General features: G+C 60.3%; 1 protein-coding gene across 1 annotated transcript; it reads right to left on the bottom strand.

Annotated features, from left to right (window-relative positions):
* Positions 1–9,061: 9,061 nt before the first annotated feature.
* SPON2 (spondin 2) lies at positions 9,062–13,839 on the bottom strand. The gene is made up of 6 exons (XM_023253364.2): positions 13,323–13,839; positions 12,636–12,861; positions 12,161–12,384; positions 11,767–11,958; positions 11,165–11,339; positions 9,062–9,772 (listed from the first exon to the last, which is right to left on the bottom strand). Exons 1-6 carry the CDS (start codon positions 13,764–13,766, stop codon positions 9,588–9,590), a joined length of 1,446 nt encoding a protein of 481 aa, XP_023109132.2. The 5' UTR covers positions 13,767–13,839; the 3' UTR covers positions 9,062–9,587.
* Between the last annotated feature and the right edge of the window lie 3,376 nt (positions 13,840–17,215).

Here is a 17,215-nt window from a genome sequence, read left to right as displayed (position 1 = left end):
CCTGGACTATTTTAAAGCACATTCCTGACCAGACGTCATTTTTACCCATCAGGACTTCGATGCACCTCTGACCTGTAAAGACTGAAAAACAAGCCATAAAGCACCACGCTGTTGTGAGCACAGTTGTGATGACCTAACAAAATTAATACGAGTCCTTCCTGCCATCCAACACCCAGATCATAGTCCGTTCCCCTGATCGGGAGGGTCTCTTTGCCGTTGATCTGTTTGAACCAGCGTCTAAACAGGATCCACACGTCGTACTTGATCATGTCTCTTAAATCTTTTGTTCTCTTGGGTCCCCCTTCCTCTCAGCCAGCCATTTTTCTCCCAATAATTCACTAGAAACAAGGTTGCATGGCTCAGAGCGGCCTACACGCCAGGTGTAGGATTGACTCAGCACAGCACACACCCCACACGCACATGAATCTCCCAGGGCCGCTGGGACGGGCGCCTCTGGGTTCTGGATTCTGGGCCCCACACTGCCGCTGTGGGGCCTCGTCTGCATGGTGAGGCTTTTTTTTTTTTTTTTAATGTTTATTCATCTTTGAGAGACAGAGCATGAGCAGGGAAGGGGCAGAGAGAGGGAGACACAGAATCCGAAGCAGGCTCCAGGCTCCGAGCTGTCGGCACAGAGCCCGACGCCGGGCTCGAACTCACGGACCGTGAGATCGTGACCTGAGCCGAAGTCGGCCGCTCAACCGACTGAGCCACCCAGGCACCCCCGCACTTGTCTTCTTGAATCCTCTCGCCGCACCCTTCGTAGCCTTCACCGTGTGAGTGCTTCACTGCCGGGGCTGAGGTAACTCCCAGGCACGTTCTTCTCTTTGATGCTACTGTAAATGAACCTGGTTCTGTGATTTCCTTTCAGATCGTCCGTTGTTCGTGTGCAGACACGCAGCTGATTTTTGCGTGTCGACTCCGCGTCCCGCCGTTTGCTGCAGCCGTACTTAGTCCTGAACGTCGTGCGCGTGTGTAATCTTTGGGACTCACACACAGAAAATTATACGACAGATGACTTCACTTCTGCCTTCCCGGTGTGGACGACGGCTTTTCTCTTGCCTAACTGCTCTGACCAGAGCTCCCGGGACCGTGGTGAACGGAAGCGGTGAAAGCAGGCATCCCTACCTTATTCCTGATCTTAGAGGAAAAGCTTTAACTCTCACCACGAGCAGGATGCTTCCTGTGGGTTTTGATATATGGCTCCAATGATGTGGGACAGTTGACTTCTATTCCTAGTTTTCTGAGTGTTTTTATCATGGACTTTCGTCAAACGCTTTGTCTACGTCAGCTGAGATGATCACGTGGTTACCCCCTCCACTCTGTTGAGGTGACGTATCACACTGATCAATTTTCACATGTTGACCCTCCTTCCGTCCCAGGAATAAATCCCACTTGGTCATGGTGTGAAGTCCTTTCCATATATTGCTGAATTCTGTTTGCTTGTATTTTGTTGAGGATTCTGCATCAATGTTCATAAGGGATGTTGGTCTGTAGTTTTCTCACAGTGTTCCTGTCTGGCTTTGGTAACAGGGTAATTCTGGCCTCGTAGGATGAGTTGGAAAGCGTTCCAAATTTTTTTGGAAAAGTTTGGGAAGGACTGGTGTTAATTCTTCTTCAAATATTTGACAGAATTCACCTGCGAAGCCGACAGGTCCTGGGCTTTCCTCTGCTGGGAGATTTTTGATTAGTGATTCAGTCTCCATACCAGCTGTACGTCTATTCAGACTTCCTGTGTCCCTGTGACTTAGTCTCAGCAGGTTCTGTGTTTCCAGGAATTTGTCCGTTTCATCTAAAGGGATCTGATTTGTTGGTGGACAACTGTCCACAATACTTTCTTACCATCCTTCTTATTTCTGTAGAATCGGTAATAATGTTCCTGCTTCGTTTCTGGTTTTGGTAATCTGAGACTTCTCTCTTTGTCTCTCAGTCCGTGTATAGCTAGAGGTTTGTCAACTTTGTTGGTCTTGTCAAAGAGGCAGCTTTTGGTTTCATGGACTTTCCCTGTTGTTTTTCCATTGTCTGTTTTGTTTATGTACGCTCCCACCTTTATGATTTCCTTCCTTCTGATGGCTTTGGGTGTAGTCTGCTCTTCTCCTAGTCCATTAAGTAGTAAACTTCGGTTCCTGATTTGAAATCTTCTCTGTTTTAAGTGTGTTTGTAGCTATACATCTCCCCTAACTTCAGCATCACCTCCACTGTCTTCCCTAAGTTTTGTTTTGTTGTGTTTTCATCTTCACTTGTTCCTAAGTATTTTCTAATTTTCTTGTGATTTCTTCTTTGATCAATTGATTTAAGAGTGTTGTTACTTAATTTCCACAAATTTGTGAATGTTCCCGTTTTCCTTCTTATGGACTCCTAACTCCATCCTGTTGCGGTCACGGAAGACACATCTTTTAAAACCTACCGAGATTCACCACGCGCTCTGACACACGGTCTGTCCTGGAAGACGGCCGTGTGCGCGTGAGGAGAACGTGTGCGCTCGTGGCTGGGCGGGCTCTGTGTGTCTGTTGCGTCTGGCTGGTGGCTTGGGTTGGGCCTCTTTCCCGGACTCCTCTTCGGTCTGTTGTTTATCCACCAGTGACAGTGGGGGGTTCAGGTCACCACCACTGCCGGACTGTCTATTTCTCCCTCCGTTCCGTCAGTTTTCGCTCCATGTATTTTGCTGGTCTGTCGTTAGGCGTGTACATGTTTGTAATTGTTATGTTTTCTTGTGTCAGGATTTCATCAACATGCACCGTCCTTTGTCTCTTGTAACCATTTTGAATTTAAGTCTGTTTTGTCTGGTATTTCCCTGCTCTCCTTCGGTGACCATTTGCCTGGACTGTGTTTTCCTTTCTTTTACTTTCAACCTGTTTGTGCCGTTGGATCTCAAGTGAGTCTCCTATAGACAACCTGTGTTTGGATCTTGTGTTTTTATCCATTCTTCCAGTCTCTGTCTTTTAACCGGAGATTTTAACCCACTTACATTTAAGTAATTACGGATAAGGAGGAGGTCCTATCTAGTTCTCTGAGCAACTTTAGAGTCGTTTTTTTAAAGTCTGTGTCTACCGTATCTGCTGTTACACCTTTATCAAGAAGTAGTTCTTGTTGATTTACTTTTTTCCTTTGAATGGGGCATGCTTTCCTGCATCTTTGTATGCCTTGGGATTTTTAGTTGAACACTGGACATTTGCATCTGATAATGTGGTAACTCTGAAATCAGATCTCCCCCTTCGCCAAGATTTACGTTTTTACTTGGATTGCTGTAGGCCGTCTCTGTGCTGAGGACCAGCCTGAGGGTAACTTGAGGTCTTCCTGGGTCTTTTTGAGACTTTCCCTGGACATGCAGGGTAACTTCCTAATTTCCCTTATACGTGCATTTGCTTTTGAATGTACTTACCTTTAATATTTAGCTCCCCAAACAGGAAAAAGTGAAAAATAAAAGGGGACTTGGGAGACATGGGTGCTCACCTTTTACCTCCCCTGAAAGTTCCTCGGCTGGACGGGAGGGTCTTGCGACACGGAGGGGGGGGTAGGGGGCAGGGGCGTCAACAGTGGTCCCCGCCTCTGTGTCTGCCTCTCTGTTATTAGAAGCATCTGTCAGCCATCAGAGAACAAGTCCCCAGTATTTCAAGGACACGGTCTGTTTGCCCGTCTTGGTTGGGGGTGGGTATAGGTAGCTGCTACTGTGCTAAGAGCTGAAAATGGCCACAATTGGCCACCGTTTCCCATCCCAGCCTCTCCCCTGCAGCCTGTGCCACGCTGCCATCCTCCCTTGTCTCGTGCTGCCTGTGCCCCGGGCAGGACAACACTAGTCCTTTGACGCGAGGGCACGAGGTCCAGGGCGCGTGTCCTCCGGACGGCACCGCGCCCACGCGGCCTCAGAGGGGCGGGAGATACTTCTGTGGGGAAGCATCGGGGAGGCCCCTTCAGCGCTGTTCCCTTGGGATCCCACGTCCTGTTAATTTGAGGACGCACAAAAGCCTTCATCCTTCAAGGGGGTGTTGAGCTCCCAACTCTAGGGTTCCTCTTTCGTGTTTCTCTCAACAGGCTGCAAGTATTATTTGACTGCCTTCTGACTCCCTTTGCTGCTGTTCAGAAGTTTCTGTCATTTCTACCAGATGCTTCTTTCCAGGTGCACCGTCCTCTCGTGCTGGGCCTGCGTCTGGGGCTCAGCGGTTTCGTGTGACACGAACTTGGGCTGCTTTCGTTTGTCCCTTTGGGGATATATTGTGCTTTCTGGCTCTGGAGACACTTTTTTAGTGACTTCTGAAACTTTTGCCTGACTTTCTCTTTGACCACGATCTCTTCTCCAGAATCCCTGTTACATCCTTCAGAGCGTCTCATGTAAAATATTTAGAGCCTCTCGTTGTATCTTCCGTATCTTTTTGCAATTTTTCGCCTCTTTGTGTGCTGCACGCTGGGTGACGTCTGGGGCCACGCCCCCAGCTCGCGAGATCTTTCGTGCCTGGAGGAGCCCTTGCACCTGTGTCCCTCGCTGGGCTTCTTTCCAGATGGATGTTTGTGCCTAATCATCCCTCGCTGGTGGGTCATTTCTCTTGGCCGTTTCTGGCACTTTCATGATCTAGGACCTCGGGCGCATGAGCCCCTTGGGGCCTTTTTTCTGTTTTCAATAGTGAAAAGTGTTGCCCTCACGGCTTGATTTGATTTGTGGGAGGCCTGAGACCGTCCGGGGAGCTGGGAAGCTTCCTGCAGAGAGATCTGCTTCTGTGCTCCCTTATGCGGAGGGAGGAGGGACGCGCTGACCTTGAGGGCCGCTCTGCACTTCCGTTCTGCACTTCCGGGGTGGCCGGCTGTCTCCTGACTCTGCCCTGGGCCCTGCCTTTCCCAGCTCTTCACGCCCTCCCTTGGCCAGCTCCTCTTGGTCCCAGGACCAGTTCGATTGTTTCGATTGTTTGATTGTTTCGTTTGCTTCTTTGTGGCAGCGGGAGGAGGGAGGGGGAGCCGTGTCTCAGATGGAGGTCACGGGGGATTCAGGGTGCGGCCAGGGTGCAGTAGTATGTGTGGGAGGACAACCCCCTCCCCCCCCCCCCAGAGTGCCTGGGCAGACACGGAGCTGAGTTGGACTTCAGTTCTCAGCCCACCCTCTCTGCGGGAAGACCCCTCCTGGCCCTTCTCAGGGCCTCACCCTCTTGAGTGCTCAGCCCCGGCCCCATCGCCGGCCTGTGGTTGCCGAGCACAGTGGACCGTTCTCGTGGTCCTCCCCTCTCCTGGACGTGCGGGCTCTGCACCCTGACTCCCCGGGGCCCCGCGCCAGCCGTCCCCTGGGAGCCCAGAGCGCACGCTTCCGGCCACCTCATCTTCCAGCACGAGACAGCAGTGCAGACGCCACAGGAGCCTCAGCAGAGGACCCTCCCTCCCTCGGCCCCTCCCCTCCCTGGACTGACCCAGCAGGACCACGGGCCATGAAGGGGTCCACGTGGACAGTCCCGGGAGCACCATTAGGTGCTGCTTGCTGAGCATCTGCTGCCTTTACATCAAAATGAACCTGGACTTCATCCCCTTCTTACCACTTTGACCATGTCCTTGCGGCCCCGGCCTCGCTCTCCTCGGGGTTAGTGCGGCGGTCTCTCACTCTTCCTTATCCTGCCCCTGCCCCTACGCGCTGGTCTCGGAACAACCGGACGACCCCACGCAACGTACGCCGATGAGTTATTTTCTGCTCAGAGCCCTCCCGCGATGGATGCTCCCTCCTCCCTTCACCTCACGAGGAGCAGAAGTCACCCGCTGCCCAGCCGACCGGGCCCTCCTGCGGGACTGCCGCTCCCCGTGCGGGCCACACGTGCCTCCTGGCTGCCTCCCCGACACAGCAGGGCCTTGGCCTCTGACTAGTCCCTGCTCGGGACACCGCGAGCCTTCCTCCTGCGTCAGGGCTCTGCTCAGAGGGGGACTCGTGAGTGAGGGTGCCTCTGAACACCTTCCTGGAAGGGCACCCCACCACCAGCAGCAGTGTTCTTTCTGGCCACGGCCTCCTCGCACAGAGCACCTTCTAACGTAGGATTTATTTACCGGCTTATTCTCCATCCTCTGCCCGCCTCGAGTCCCCGGGGTGAGTGTCCGTGGAGTGTCGGCAGGGGGCTTCTGCAGAGGCTTCTCCATGCTGACTTGTGTGCTAGAATCTGGAGCATCTCGGGGCAGCAGATGTTCGGACCCCGAAGAACGACACGCATCACCCGAGGGGCCCCGGCCAGCCCCCCGCCCCAGGGCGCCACAGGGAACTCTAGCGGTGTCTGCCCCCCTTTAGTGTCCCGGCGGGGCCTTCCGCCTCCTGCAAATGGCACGTGGCTTTGTCATTCAGCTGGAGTGTTCAGTCCACCGTTGCAGGCTTAGGTCTGTAATCGTGCGAGGGGCTTGGGTCTACGGTATACTTTTGAGTTTCCAGTGCGGGTCTGGAGAACACGGTCAGCATGCTTAATCATGTCCCGTTCGTGATAATCCCATCAACGGCTTTGTGGTTCTGATTTTGTAGTTTGTGGTTTCCTCTGATTTAAGGGTCATGCTGGTTTTTCTCAGGTGATTGGCGAGTTTTGATTGTGAGTTCATGTTACTGTGGGAATTCTCTGAGTCCTGAGTCCACAGTGAGGCGTCCAGGGAAGATTTATGCTGCCGCCTTCCGAGTGCCCCAGGGTGTCCCCAAGGCCAGGACTCTTGAAGCAAAACTTGTGATTGTGGGTTTTTCAGATTTCCACTGAAATCTCAGACCTCATGCCGGTGTGAGTTTGGGCTTATGTTTAGGAATTGTCAGAGGTAACTTCTTTCTTCTCCGTCAGCAGTCAAGTGCAAGGGAGGCTGTGCCCTCGTGAGGTTGCCTGTTTGCTCGTGCCTGCTCTGGGCAGGTGACCGGGAGAGCCTCCGACGCCCCAGCCTAAAGGGGCGGAGGGCCAGCCACGTTGTCCCAGGTGCGGCCTGGCTCCTGCCACTCCTTACCTCGGCCTCCGAGAGACCCCCTGCTTTCCACCACCTCGTCAGCCCGTTACGCACACGTGTCGCCTACATCTAAGAGGTGTCCCATTTGCTCTAGTATTTTTAGGTGCTCGGTATCGGGACTCTCGTCAAACAGACAAAGTGAATTGAGTTCTTCGTTCATCCGGCAGGTATTGGCCATCTGCGCTGTGTGCCCGAGCCGTGCGGGCTGCCACCGTGGGCCTGCCCTCTACCGCAGCCTATTTCAGGGAGCCCTAGTGCCAGCTCCTGCCCAAGGGCAGACGCTCGGCTGAGGCGCAGGGAGCCGAGCACGTGAGCGGCTCCGGCGCAGCCCCCAGAAGGTCGGACCTCCTTGCGCGGTCCAGGCCCTTCCCGGGCTCTCGGTGGGGCGCGCAGGCTGGTACCCCACCCCCGGAAAGCGCTGGATCATGAAGTACCTCGGTTGTGCCCCAAGATCACGTGTCCAGAGGTCCACGGAAAACATCTGCTGAGAACATTTCACAGGCAAGTCTCCCCTCTTAGCGGATGCCCCCAGTCTATTCAGCAGGACACTGAGGCATCAGCAAGCGTCTGAGGTATTGGCTGAGAATCTAGCCCCCGCTGGGGGAGAAATGGGTCACGGGCAACTGCTCTCACTGCTTCCTCCCCTAGGTCAAGGGTCAAGGTGACCGTTTGGATCTAAATCTGTTCCGGAGAGAAGGATGGGTCCAAGGAGGGAAGCAACAGTAGAGGGTGGAGGGGTCTGGGCTCAAGCTCACAGACAGGGGTGTCAGGGAGTAGAGGACGGCCACCAGAGAGACGGGGACGGGGCATTGCCTGCCGGGGGGGAGGGGCTGGGGGGGCCATCAGACCTCCTGTCAGTTAAAGGGCAAGGACAGAGAGCATGGAGCATGGACCCCGGGTGCCACAGCACGGTAGGCATGGAGCCCACGCCAGCAGTGGAGGGGGTCTCCCGTGCGGAAGGAACGCCGGGAACAGGAAACGGGGAGAATCCTTTCTAGGCATGTGGCTACACAGGGCACACAGGAGCAGGAGGTCTCAATGAGGAAGGGGAGGCCACGAGAAACACCCTCGGGATGGGAGAGAGACCTCGGCTGCCAAGCGTGACCGAGTAGGGGACAGGAGGAGAGTGTTTACAGGGTTGGCACCGAGTGAGTGCAAGGCTGGGTGTGGTGTCCCACACTAGGTACTTCTATGGGGCGTGGGTGGCTCGTCAGCGGGAGGTCTGGGCATGTGGGGGTCCAAGACTGCCACTGAGACAGAGTGGACAGGGGAGGTGGCCGACAGCCGGAAGGTGTGATCTCGATAAAATGGAGAGACAGAGGTGAGAAGGGTTTCTACATGGAAGTGTAGTGACCAAGAACTGGCAGGAACATTGAGGGGACAGTGGAGAGGAGTGGGGAGGTGGGAGGAGGGGAGGGAGGGGGAGGGGGGAGGGGGGAGGAGGGGAGGGAGGTAGACGGGAGGGGGGAGGGGGGAGGAAGGGAGGGAGGTGGATGGGAGGGGGGAGGGAGGTGGACGGGAGGGGGGAGGGGAGGGAGGTGGACGGGAGGGGGGAGGGGGGAGGAGGGGAGGGAGGTGGATGGGAGGGGGGGGAGGAGGGGGGAGGGCGATGGACAGACAGGATGGTGGGAAGGGAGGGGGAGGAGGGGGGTGTGGGCAGGAGGTAGGAGGAAGGGAGGGAGAGTGATGGATAGACAGGAGGGGGGCAGAAGAGAGGAGGTGGGTGGCTATTGGATCCGATTCCGCATGTGTCCAAGCGAGAGGAAAAATGTTCTGGTCCCAAGGAATGGAGAGCCGGCCTTCCCCATCTCCTGGCTGTTCCCTGAGGGACTAGCCCAGCCCCAGGGCTCAGGGACCCACCGAGGATCTATGCCAGTAGGATGAGGTTGGGACGTGCGACCTCAGTCAAGGGTTCAGGAGGGTGCCCAGTGAGCCCTGAGGGCATCTCCGGGAGGCCATGGGCCTTGGTGGTGAGTGTCCGGGGCAGGGACAAGCTGCCGGCAGGGACACGCAGTGCTGCCCTTGTGAAGTCTCGGGGAGTGGGGGGGCCCTACTCTGGGGGCGGGAGCATGGCCCGTACCTGCTCACGGTGCCCTTCCCAGGGCCCTTCCCGGAAATGTGAGACGAGGGCCCCTGCGGTCACGAAACAGTCTTTATTCAAGTGCAGGGAGATCGGTCATACGACAACGCCAAGGTGAGGGGTCAGCGCCTGCTCTCCTTTATGCACCTGACCTGCGTGGCCTGCCGAGGCAGCCTGGCTGAGAGGGGCAGGCAGGGGTGTGGGCGCCTGGGAGGGCAGGTCCGAGGTATGTCATGCACGTGTGGCTTGGGACTCTGGGCCTGGGGTGCGTGGCTCTCCTGCAGGTGGCCCAGCGGGCACCATGTACAAGTCGTCTGCGTGCAAGATGGCCTTGAACTATGGTGAACAGGGCAGGACACGGTTTACAGCAGAGACTCACCCACGAGAGGGGACCTCAGGACCGGGCGCCCGAGAGGAAAGCTTGCGGAAAGGAGGCGCCTCTCCCGCCGTCCTGCTCCAGCAGCCCGAGGCACGTGTGTCAGCGGTGGAGCTCAGAGGGGTGATGGACGAAGCCCCGCCTGGCCCGCTGCACAACCAGGCTGGGCCACCACGTGGGGTCGAGGGGCCCGGGGCTCTGGTCTCAGACGCAGTTGTCGGGGACGCACTCCGCCTCCTCCTCCAGCTCGGGGCAGGGCGTCCCGTGGTTGGCAGGCTGCACGCGGACGTAGCGAGTCCTGCTCTTGGCCCCCAGCTTCCCGCAGGGACCCCCACACAGCCCCCAGGACGACCACAAGGAGACTTCGCAGTCCAGCGGCGTTTCTGGACCTGGACCGAGCACAGGAGAGGCCGTGAGCATGCGTGCGAGGTGCTTTGTGGCAGAAGGGGACCCCCGGGCGTGTGTTCGGTGCACAAGACCAGCTCCCGCCTTCAGAGTCGTGAGGGGTGCTCGATTTTATCGGCGTGGTTTGGAGCAGGTTACAAACCCACCGATCGCACCGCCCAGGGAAAACCACTAAGATGCCTCGAGGGAGCATTTCTGCGTCCACTGTCCGGGACTCTGGGAGGCCAACTCTGGCCCCTGGGGGCAGGGGGGACCCCGTGTTGAGAGATGTTCTGAAGGCAGCACAGGCGGGCCGGGGTCTCCGCTGCCCACGGTGCTGGCTTTCAGAAGGCGACCGCGGTGGGGGCTCCCCTTCACCACCCACACCATCCCCTTCGCCAGGGAGGGCGCAGAGAGATCCATTTAGTGGAATGTGCTGCCCTGTCAGTTGTGACATGGGCCACACACAGGCACACCACTGACAGGGGTCTCGGTCACGAGTGTCAAAGGCTTTCCCTTGCAAATGTTGTGCAAGAGTTAAATCTTCAGTCTAGAGTTTGAATCAACGAAATCCCAAATCTCTCAGAACCCCCACTGTCCTGCACCAAATGCGCAGAACCCCCAGAACCCCATCTGTCATCTTGTACTGAACGCTCTGACCCCCTGTAATCTCGTACTGGACGCTCTGAGCCCCCAGACCCACGTCATCTTGTGCTCGATGCACGGAACCCCTGGGACCCACGTCGTCCTACACTGAGTGCTCAAACCCTGGTGTTTGAGTTTGCTCACAGACAGTGGCTCGTATGACTCAGAGTGGGGCACCCTAAGCCCATCTGAGCAGTGACCTGGTCTGACTCCGTCCCCTGCACCCCTGTGCACCCCATGGGTGGCCTGGCCCCACCTGGCTAAGGGCGCATCACCCCCAGGAGCCCGGCTTCCAATTCAGCACCCTTCTCCATCCTGCCGCCTCATCTCAAGTTGGGACTTCCGGGGTGTGTCCTGTGCGCTGGGCACACAGCGGGGCCTAGTCCCTGGATTACCGGCCCTCAAGGGGTTGCGTGCAGGTGACCGGCGTGGCCTTGGGAAGTAGCTCGTGTTGAGGTGTTGTCGCTGCCGAGTCACAGATGGTGACTCTTGGGCGGTTTCTAGCCCCTTAGGACCCTTTGCTGTTTGTACCCGGTGGCCACTCACCATTAAGGGTTATTCTGCAGCTGAGACCTAAGGGCCTCACGCATGGGGCTCCGTATTGGCGGCTGCCTGGTCACGGTCCCCGCGTGCCCCGCACACCTGAATGGTGCTTCCGCCCTGTGCAGCCAGTGGGACGTCAGGGCCCCCCCGGAGTCGGAGCACTCGCACCCGGGATCACGGGCGTGCCGGCCGGGCACCTGCAGGCTCACCTGAGAGGCTGTCCGTGATCTCATTGCCCCCGCCCAGCGGGCCTGGGGGGGGCAGCACGAAGGTCCTGGGGTTCTGCCGGAGTCGCACCAGGGTCACTCTGGCGATGGGGGGCAGGGACTTCAGCCGGGGGTAGTAGAAGGAGTTTGCCGGGTGGCTGGGAGAGGAGGAGGTTATCTGTGGGGAGAGCAGGGGTCTCAGCACAGGAGAACCCGCAGCACACGCTTGCAGTGGGCGGCCCAGGCTCTGGAGCGTCGGGTGGGGCGGGGTCAGGAAACCCCGCCCCCTCCGAAGGCCGCTAGCTCCTGGGGGCGGGGCGCGTGGCCTCAGGCTGCGTAGGCTCCGAGGGGTGGCGCAGGCTGCGTGGACCGGGGGCGGGGCACAGGCTCTGGGGGTGCGAGGCCGCAAGCTGTGTGGAAGGGGGGTGGGAGGCCGCAGGCTGTGTGGAGCGGGGGAGGGGGGTGGGAGGCCGCAGGCTGGGAATCAACCAGGAAGGGTTGGGCCCTCCTCCCAGACCTGCGGGCCCCCTGCAGACGGGCCGTCTTCTGGGGGGGGGGGGTGTCCAGGGCCAGCAGGGCTCTCGTCCCGTCCCTCACCTCCTCACCTCCGTCACCGTGTCCTGCGGGATGGTGGCGAAGTTGGGGGAGGAGAAGGTGAAGCCGCTGTCCGTGCCAGCGTCGTAGGGGTACAGGTCGACCTCGACCTGCTCCCTCCAGCGGTCCCCGTCACACAGGTCCAGACTGTCCACGCCCACGAACCAGTCGGGGCTGGGCACGATTCGGACCACGAAGGAAACCTGCAGGGGCGGGGTGGGGGGGACGGGGGGGGGCGCTTAGCGACCCCCCCCCCGCAGCCCCGGCCCGGCCCCCCGGGACCACGAAGGGCACCTGGGGGGGGCGGGGCGGGCGCTCAGCGAGCCCCCACCGCCACGAAGGACACCCTGGGGGGCGGGGCGGGCGCTCAGCGAGCCCCCCCCCTCCCCGCGGCCGCCGGCTCACCAGCGAGTGCCTGGCGTGGGCCTCCAGCTCGGCGGACGTGTGCCCGGTGCCGCTGGGCACGGCGGGCGCCGAGAACACCTCGTGCACGCTCTGCAGCTTCTCTCCCGCCGCCTCCAGCTCCCGCATCAGCGCCCAGGCCTCGCCCCGCTCGGCGAAGTCCCTCAGCCCGTCGCTCACGTACTGGTTCTTTCTCCACATGCTGTAGTCCGAGCTGTGCGCCGCCCCTGCGCGTGCGGCCGGCGGGGTGAGCCGACGCCGGGCCACCGGGGCACCGCGCAGGGGCCACTCTGGCCGCCCCCCCTGCCGCCCCCCCTGGGCCCCGCCATCCAGCAGTCGGCCCGGCGCTGAAGGCAATGGGATGGGAGTGCCCCCCCCCCCCAGCTGCGAAGTGTGGTGCAGCTGTCGTGTGACCGGCCCCTCCAGGAGGGGGGCCGCTGCTGGACAGGCAGGAACGGGAGGCGGGGGCTGCGCTTACCCAGCAGTGACGACCACTGTGCGGGGGGCCGGAACAGGGGGTACTGCTTGGGGAAGGCCGTCTGGCTCCACTTGCCCGTGAAGGTGAGGCTGTACTTGGCCAGCGGTCGAGCTGTGCAGACAGACTCCGCCCCCAGCGGCTGGCTCGCCGCGGACCCCAGGGTGGCCAGGAGGAGAGCCCAGAGGGCCCTGCCCCAGGTGGTGGCCTGACTTGCGGCTCCCATGACCTAGGAGCGGAGGGAGAACCCGGCACGCCGGTCCCGCTGGTCCCGGGAGCAGGGACCTCCGGAGTGCAGAGCCCCCCCCCCCCCAGTATCCCTGCCCGCTGCCCCACCCCGGTCTCGGGCTCAGGCTCAGACCCCATCCCCGAAAGCAGCTGTGTCCGGTTACAGGCGGATTCCGGGCGCCCCTACGGGAGGCCGGGCGCCTGGCAGGTTTGGAGCCCGGGCTGGGTTGCGCCAGCAGCCCGCTCTGCAGCCGCGGGGATCCCCGAGCGCCACTCCTCAGGGCTGCCGTCAGAGGGAGTCCCGGGAGCCGGGAGGGGAAACTTTGGGCTCGCTGCGCCCAGAACTACACAGCAAACTCACGCCTCCGTCTTGGGGTGCTGCTAGCTGCTGCACCCTGGGAGGAGCCCGGAGGCCCGGCGTCTCCGGATGGGGACAGAGGCGCACGCACACGCAGTACTCACCCAGCAGGCGCGGCCAGAGGGCGGGTGGCGGGGGTGCGGGCAGCGGATGGTCGCGGCGGGAGCCCCGAGCTGCAGTTCACACGCAGGACAGCGCCCGGCTGGCCGGTGAGGCCCGGGCCCTGCACCGCAGCTGCGGAGCCGCGGAGAGATCTGCCGCGGAGAGGGGAGAGGGGAGAGGGGGCGCCTCGACCTCGGCCCGCCCTCGCTCTGAGGCTGAGCAGATGCTTCTCTGGCGCTGAGGTCACTCTCCTCCCGCGGGCGCCTGCCACTTGCCGCACCCCTTTCTTTGTCTTTCCCTCCCGCCTCCCCGCCCTCCTCTCCTCTCCCTCCCGCTCCCCCTTCCCAACAAACCCTTCTTAGTGTCTCCCTGGAGGTGGAGGTGGGGGGCGGGGGTGGCCAGCGAGTTACACCCTCAGGGCAGGGTGGGGACCTGAGGGGCCGCATTCCTGGCCCCACATTAGTCCACGTGCCTGCCTGCCGGAGAGGGGCTGGAGAAGTGGGGGCTCCCAGCTCGGGGATCCCTGGCCTTGGGGCTCTGCGTTTTGGTGAACACAGCCCGTCAGAGTACAAGGCTGCTGTCCACACGGCTGGGGGGGGGGGGGCTCCTGATGCCCTCCCTCCAGAGGGGAGTCAGTGGGAAGGGTGGTCCCACTTCCAGAAAGGCTGGCTGGGGCAGGGAGGCGGCCCACGGGGGTGCCTGGCTAACAGACTCTGAAGGTGGTCACTGCCCACTGTCAGGAAAGTAGAGCCCTCGTCAGGTGCCTGGGAGCAGAACGCAAGCCAGCATTGTGGGGACGCCCAGGGGGCGTCTGAGCTCCAACAGAAAGCTTTTTGGAACCTTGTTAATATTTCACACATGTGGGGAGGGATGGAATAAATAGAATCAACCAGAATAGAATGCAAACAAAAACGAATGACCTAACCTGTATTTCAAGTAAATAACACAGCCACAGAGAGGCAGCCCGATGCCCACGGAAAATGGAGGTGCTCAGGCCAAAGACAGATTCTAATTCTGGTTTTCAAACTGTTTGGTCTCGGGACCCCCTCCGCTCTTAAAAATGCTGAGAACCCAGAGAGCTGCTCTCTGCGTGGGTTGTATCTGTCTGTGCTGTCCGCGCTTACCACATTTGAACTCATCCAAAAGGTTCACAGTCTGCATTCATTCGAGTACAGATGAAATACATTAACGTAAACGGCATGATGTTTCCTGGAAAACAACTCTACTTTCCAGAAGGAGAACCTGCCTGAGAAGAGCAGCCCGGTTCTCCGTTGGCACAGACCCTCTTGCGCCTGGCTCTCCTGCAGGACAGCTGGCCTGCTGCACGTGTCCCCGCTCCGCTGACCGGACGCGCGGTGTTGGGTGGCTCTGTGCAGAGCCCGGCTGGGCGAGGACAGGCCCTGCAGCCTCGGGAGGGTCCTGCACCTGTGGGACGGAACCGAACCCAAGGTCGGGTTGAGAAGCAGCGGCCTGTTCCAGGAGAGGAAGCCACAGACAGCGCAGGGTCGCGTCTCTCCTGCTGTGGTTTGCTCACGCGCTGTCCAGCGGTGGCGGTGGCCTCGGGCTTGCCCTCCTGTCCCAGCACCCCCGCGCCACGTGGAAGGCCTCTGCCACCCAGGGATCCCCCCGCCCCACCCCGGGGATGTGCAGCGGGGAGACCCGACCCGAGGGCTCCGGGGCCCCGGCTGGCTTGCTGGGAGGGCCTCCCTCCCTCTGCAGTGGCCTGCCTCCCAAGAGCACGATGGGACACGTGGGAAGGGGCATAGAAGAAGGCTGAGGATAGATGACCTGTGGCCCCTTGGCCTCCGTGGGGCCTGGGGGGGAGCCCGGCCTGTAGGGAGTCAGCTGCAGGGCCCTCTGCTGCCAGACTCTTCCTCTGAAAACCCGGGCACCCTGTGTCCCTTTTCTCCGGAGATGCCCCTACAGACCCCTCGACGGATACCCCTGCTGAGGCAGCCCCACCCCACCCTTACCAAGGAAGAGTCATCATTCATGAGCGCTGGAAGGGCACCTCCACCGTCAGTACTGGGGGCACAGAAATGACTCTGATGACAAAGCCCAACTCCCCAAGGATGCGGGGGCGGGGCAGACAGGATGTCTCTGTAGATCCGATTCTGTTACTAGGTGTGGGATTGGTTAATTGGTTGACACTAATGCAGGGTCCTTCCCGGTCAGTCACTCCTTAACTGGTTCAGGGCAGTGGGGCTCAGGACTATGGCTATTGGTCAGGTCTCCACACTCTGACCCTCCCTGTCTGCACTCCCCCCCTTCTTGTCTGCACCCTTCCCCTCCTTGTCTGCACCCCTCCCCTCTGTGTCTGCACCCCCCTCCCCTCCCTGTCTACACCTTCCCTTCTCCGTCTGCACCCCTCCCCTCCTTGTCTGCACCCCTCCCCTCCCTGTCTGCACGTTCCCTTCCCTGTCTGCACCCCCCACCCTCCTTGTCTGCACCCCTCCCCCTCTTTGTCTGCACACCCCTACTCCTTGTCTGCACTCCCCTCCTTATCTGCACCCCTCCCCTCCTTGTCTGCACCACCCTCCCCCTCCTTGTCTGCACCCCCCACCCTCCTTGTCTGCACCGCTCCCCTCCCTGTCTGCACCCCTCCCCTCCCTGTCTGCACCCCTCCCCTCCCTGTCTGCACCCTTCCCCTCCTTGTCTGTACCCCTCCTCCTCCTTGTCTGCACCCCTCCCCCTCTGTCTGCACACCCCCTTCTCCTTGTCTGCACTCCCCCTCCTTATTTGCACCCCTCCCCTCCCTGTCTGCACCCCTCCCCTCCCTGTCTGCACCTTCCCTTCCCTGTCTGCACCCCCCACCCTCCTTGTCTGCACCCCTCCCCTCCCTGTCTACACCTTCCCTTCTCTGTCTGCACCCCTCCCCTCCTTGTTTGCACCCCTCCCCCTCTTTGTCTGCACACCCCCTCCTCCTTGTCTGCACTCCCCTCCTTATCTGCACCCCTCCCCTCCTTGTCTGCACCACCCTCCCCCTCCTTGTCTGCACCCCCCACCCTCCTTGTCTGCACCCCCCACCCTCCTTGTCTGCACCGCTCCCCTCCCTATCTGCACCCCTCCCCTCCCTGTCTGCACCCCTCCCCTCCCTGTCTGCACCCCTCCCCTCCTTGTCTGTACCCCTCCTCCTCCTTGTCTGCACCCCTCCCCCTCTTTGTCTGCACACCCCCTTCTCCTTGTCTGCACTCCCCCTCCTTATTTGCACCCCTCCCCTCCCTGTCTGCACCCCTCCCCTCCCTGTCTGCACCTTCCCTTTCCTGTCTGCACCCCCCACCCTCCTTGTCTGCACCCCTCCCCTCCTTGTCTGCACCCCCTCCCCTCCCTGTCTACACCTTCCCTTCTCTGTCTGCACCCCTCCCCTCCTTGTCTGCACCCCTCCCCTCCCTGTCTGCACCCCTCCCCCTCTTTGTCTGCACACCCCCTCCTCCTTGTCTGCTCTCCCCTCCCTGTCTGCACCCCTCCCATCCCTGTCTGCACTCCTCCCCTCCTTGTCTGCACCTCCCACCCTCCTTGTCTGCACCCCTCCCCTCTGTGTCTGCACCCCCCACCCCTCCTGTCTACACCTTCCCTTCACTGTCTGCACCCCTCCCCTCCTTGTCTGCACCCCTACCCCTCCCTGTCTACACCTTCCCTTCCCTGTCTGCACCCCCCACCCTCCTTGTCTGCATCCCTCCCCTCCTTGTCTGCACCCCTCCCCCTCTTTGTCTGCACACCCCCTCCTCCTTGTCTGCACTCCCCTCCCTGTCTGCACCCCTCCCATCCCTATCTGCACCCCTCCCCTCCTTGTCTGCACCACCCTCCCCCTCCTTGTCTGCACCCCCCACCCTCCTTGTCTGCACCGCTCCCCTCCCTGTCTGCACCCCTCCCCTCCGTGTCTGCACCCCTCCCC

The sequence above is a fragment of the Felis catus genome, chromosome B1 (assembly GCF_018350175.1).
Source record: "Felis catus isolate Fca126 chromosome B1, F.catus_Fca126_mat1.0, whole genome shotgun sequence".
Lineage (NCBI taxonomy): Eukaryota > Metazoa > Chordata > Mammalia > Carnivora > Felidae > Felis > Felis catus.
Note: the sequence above shows the minus strand (reverse complement) of the source record. Positions and strands in the feature narration are given on the sequence as shown.

Coding starts and splice junctions, on each gene's coding strand:
- SPON2 (XM_023253364.2), bottom strand. CDS start 13,766: ATGCGGCCCCTCAGGTCCCCACCCTGCCCTGAGGGTGTAACTCGCTGG. Junction 12,862..13,322: donor CCTCTGGCCGCGCCTGCTGG/GTGAGTACTGCG, acceptor CTCCGCTCCTAG/GTCATGGGAGCCGCAAGTCA. Junction 11,959..12,160: donor CCCACGCCAGGCACTCGCTG/GTGAGCCGGCGG, acceptor CCGCCCCTGCAG/GTTTCCTTCGTGGTCCGAAT.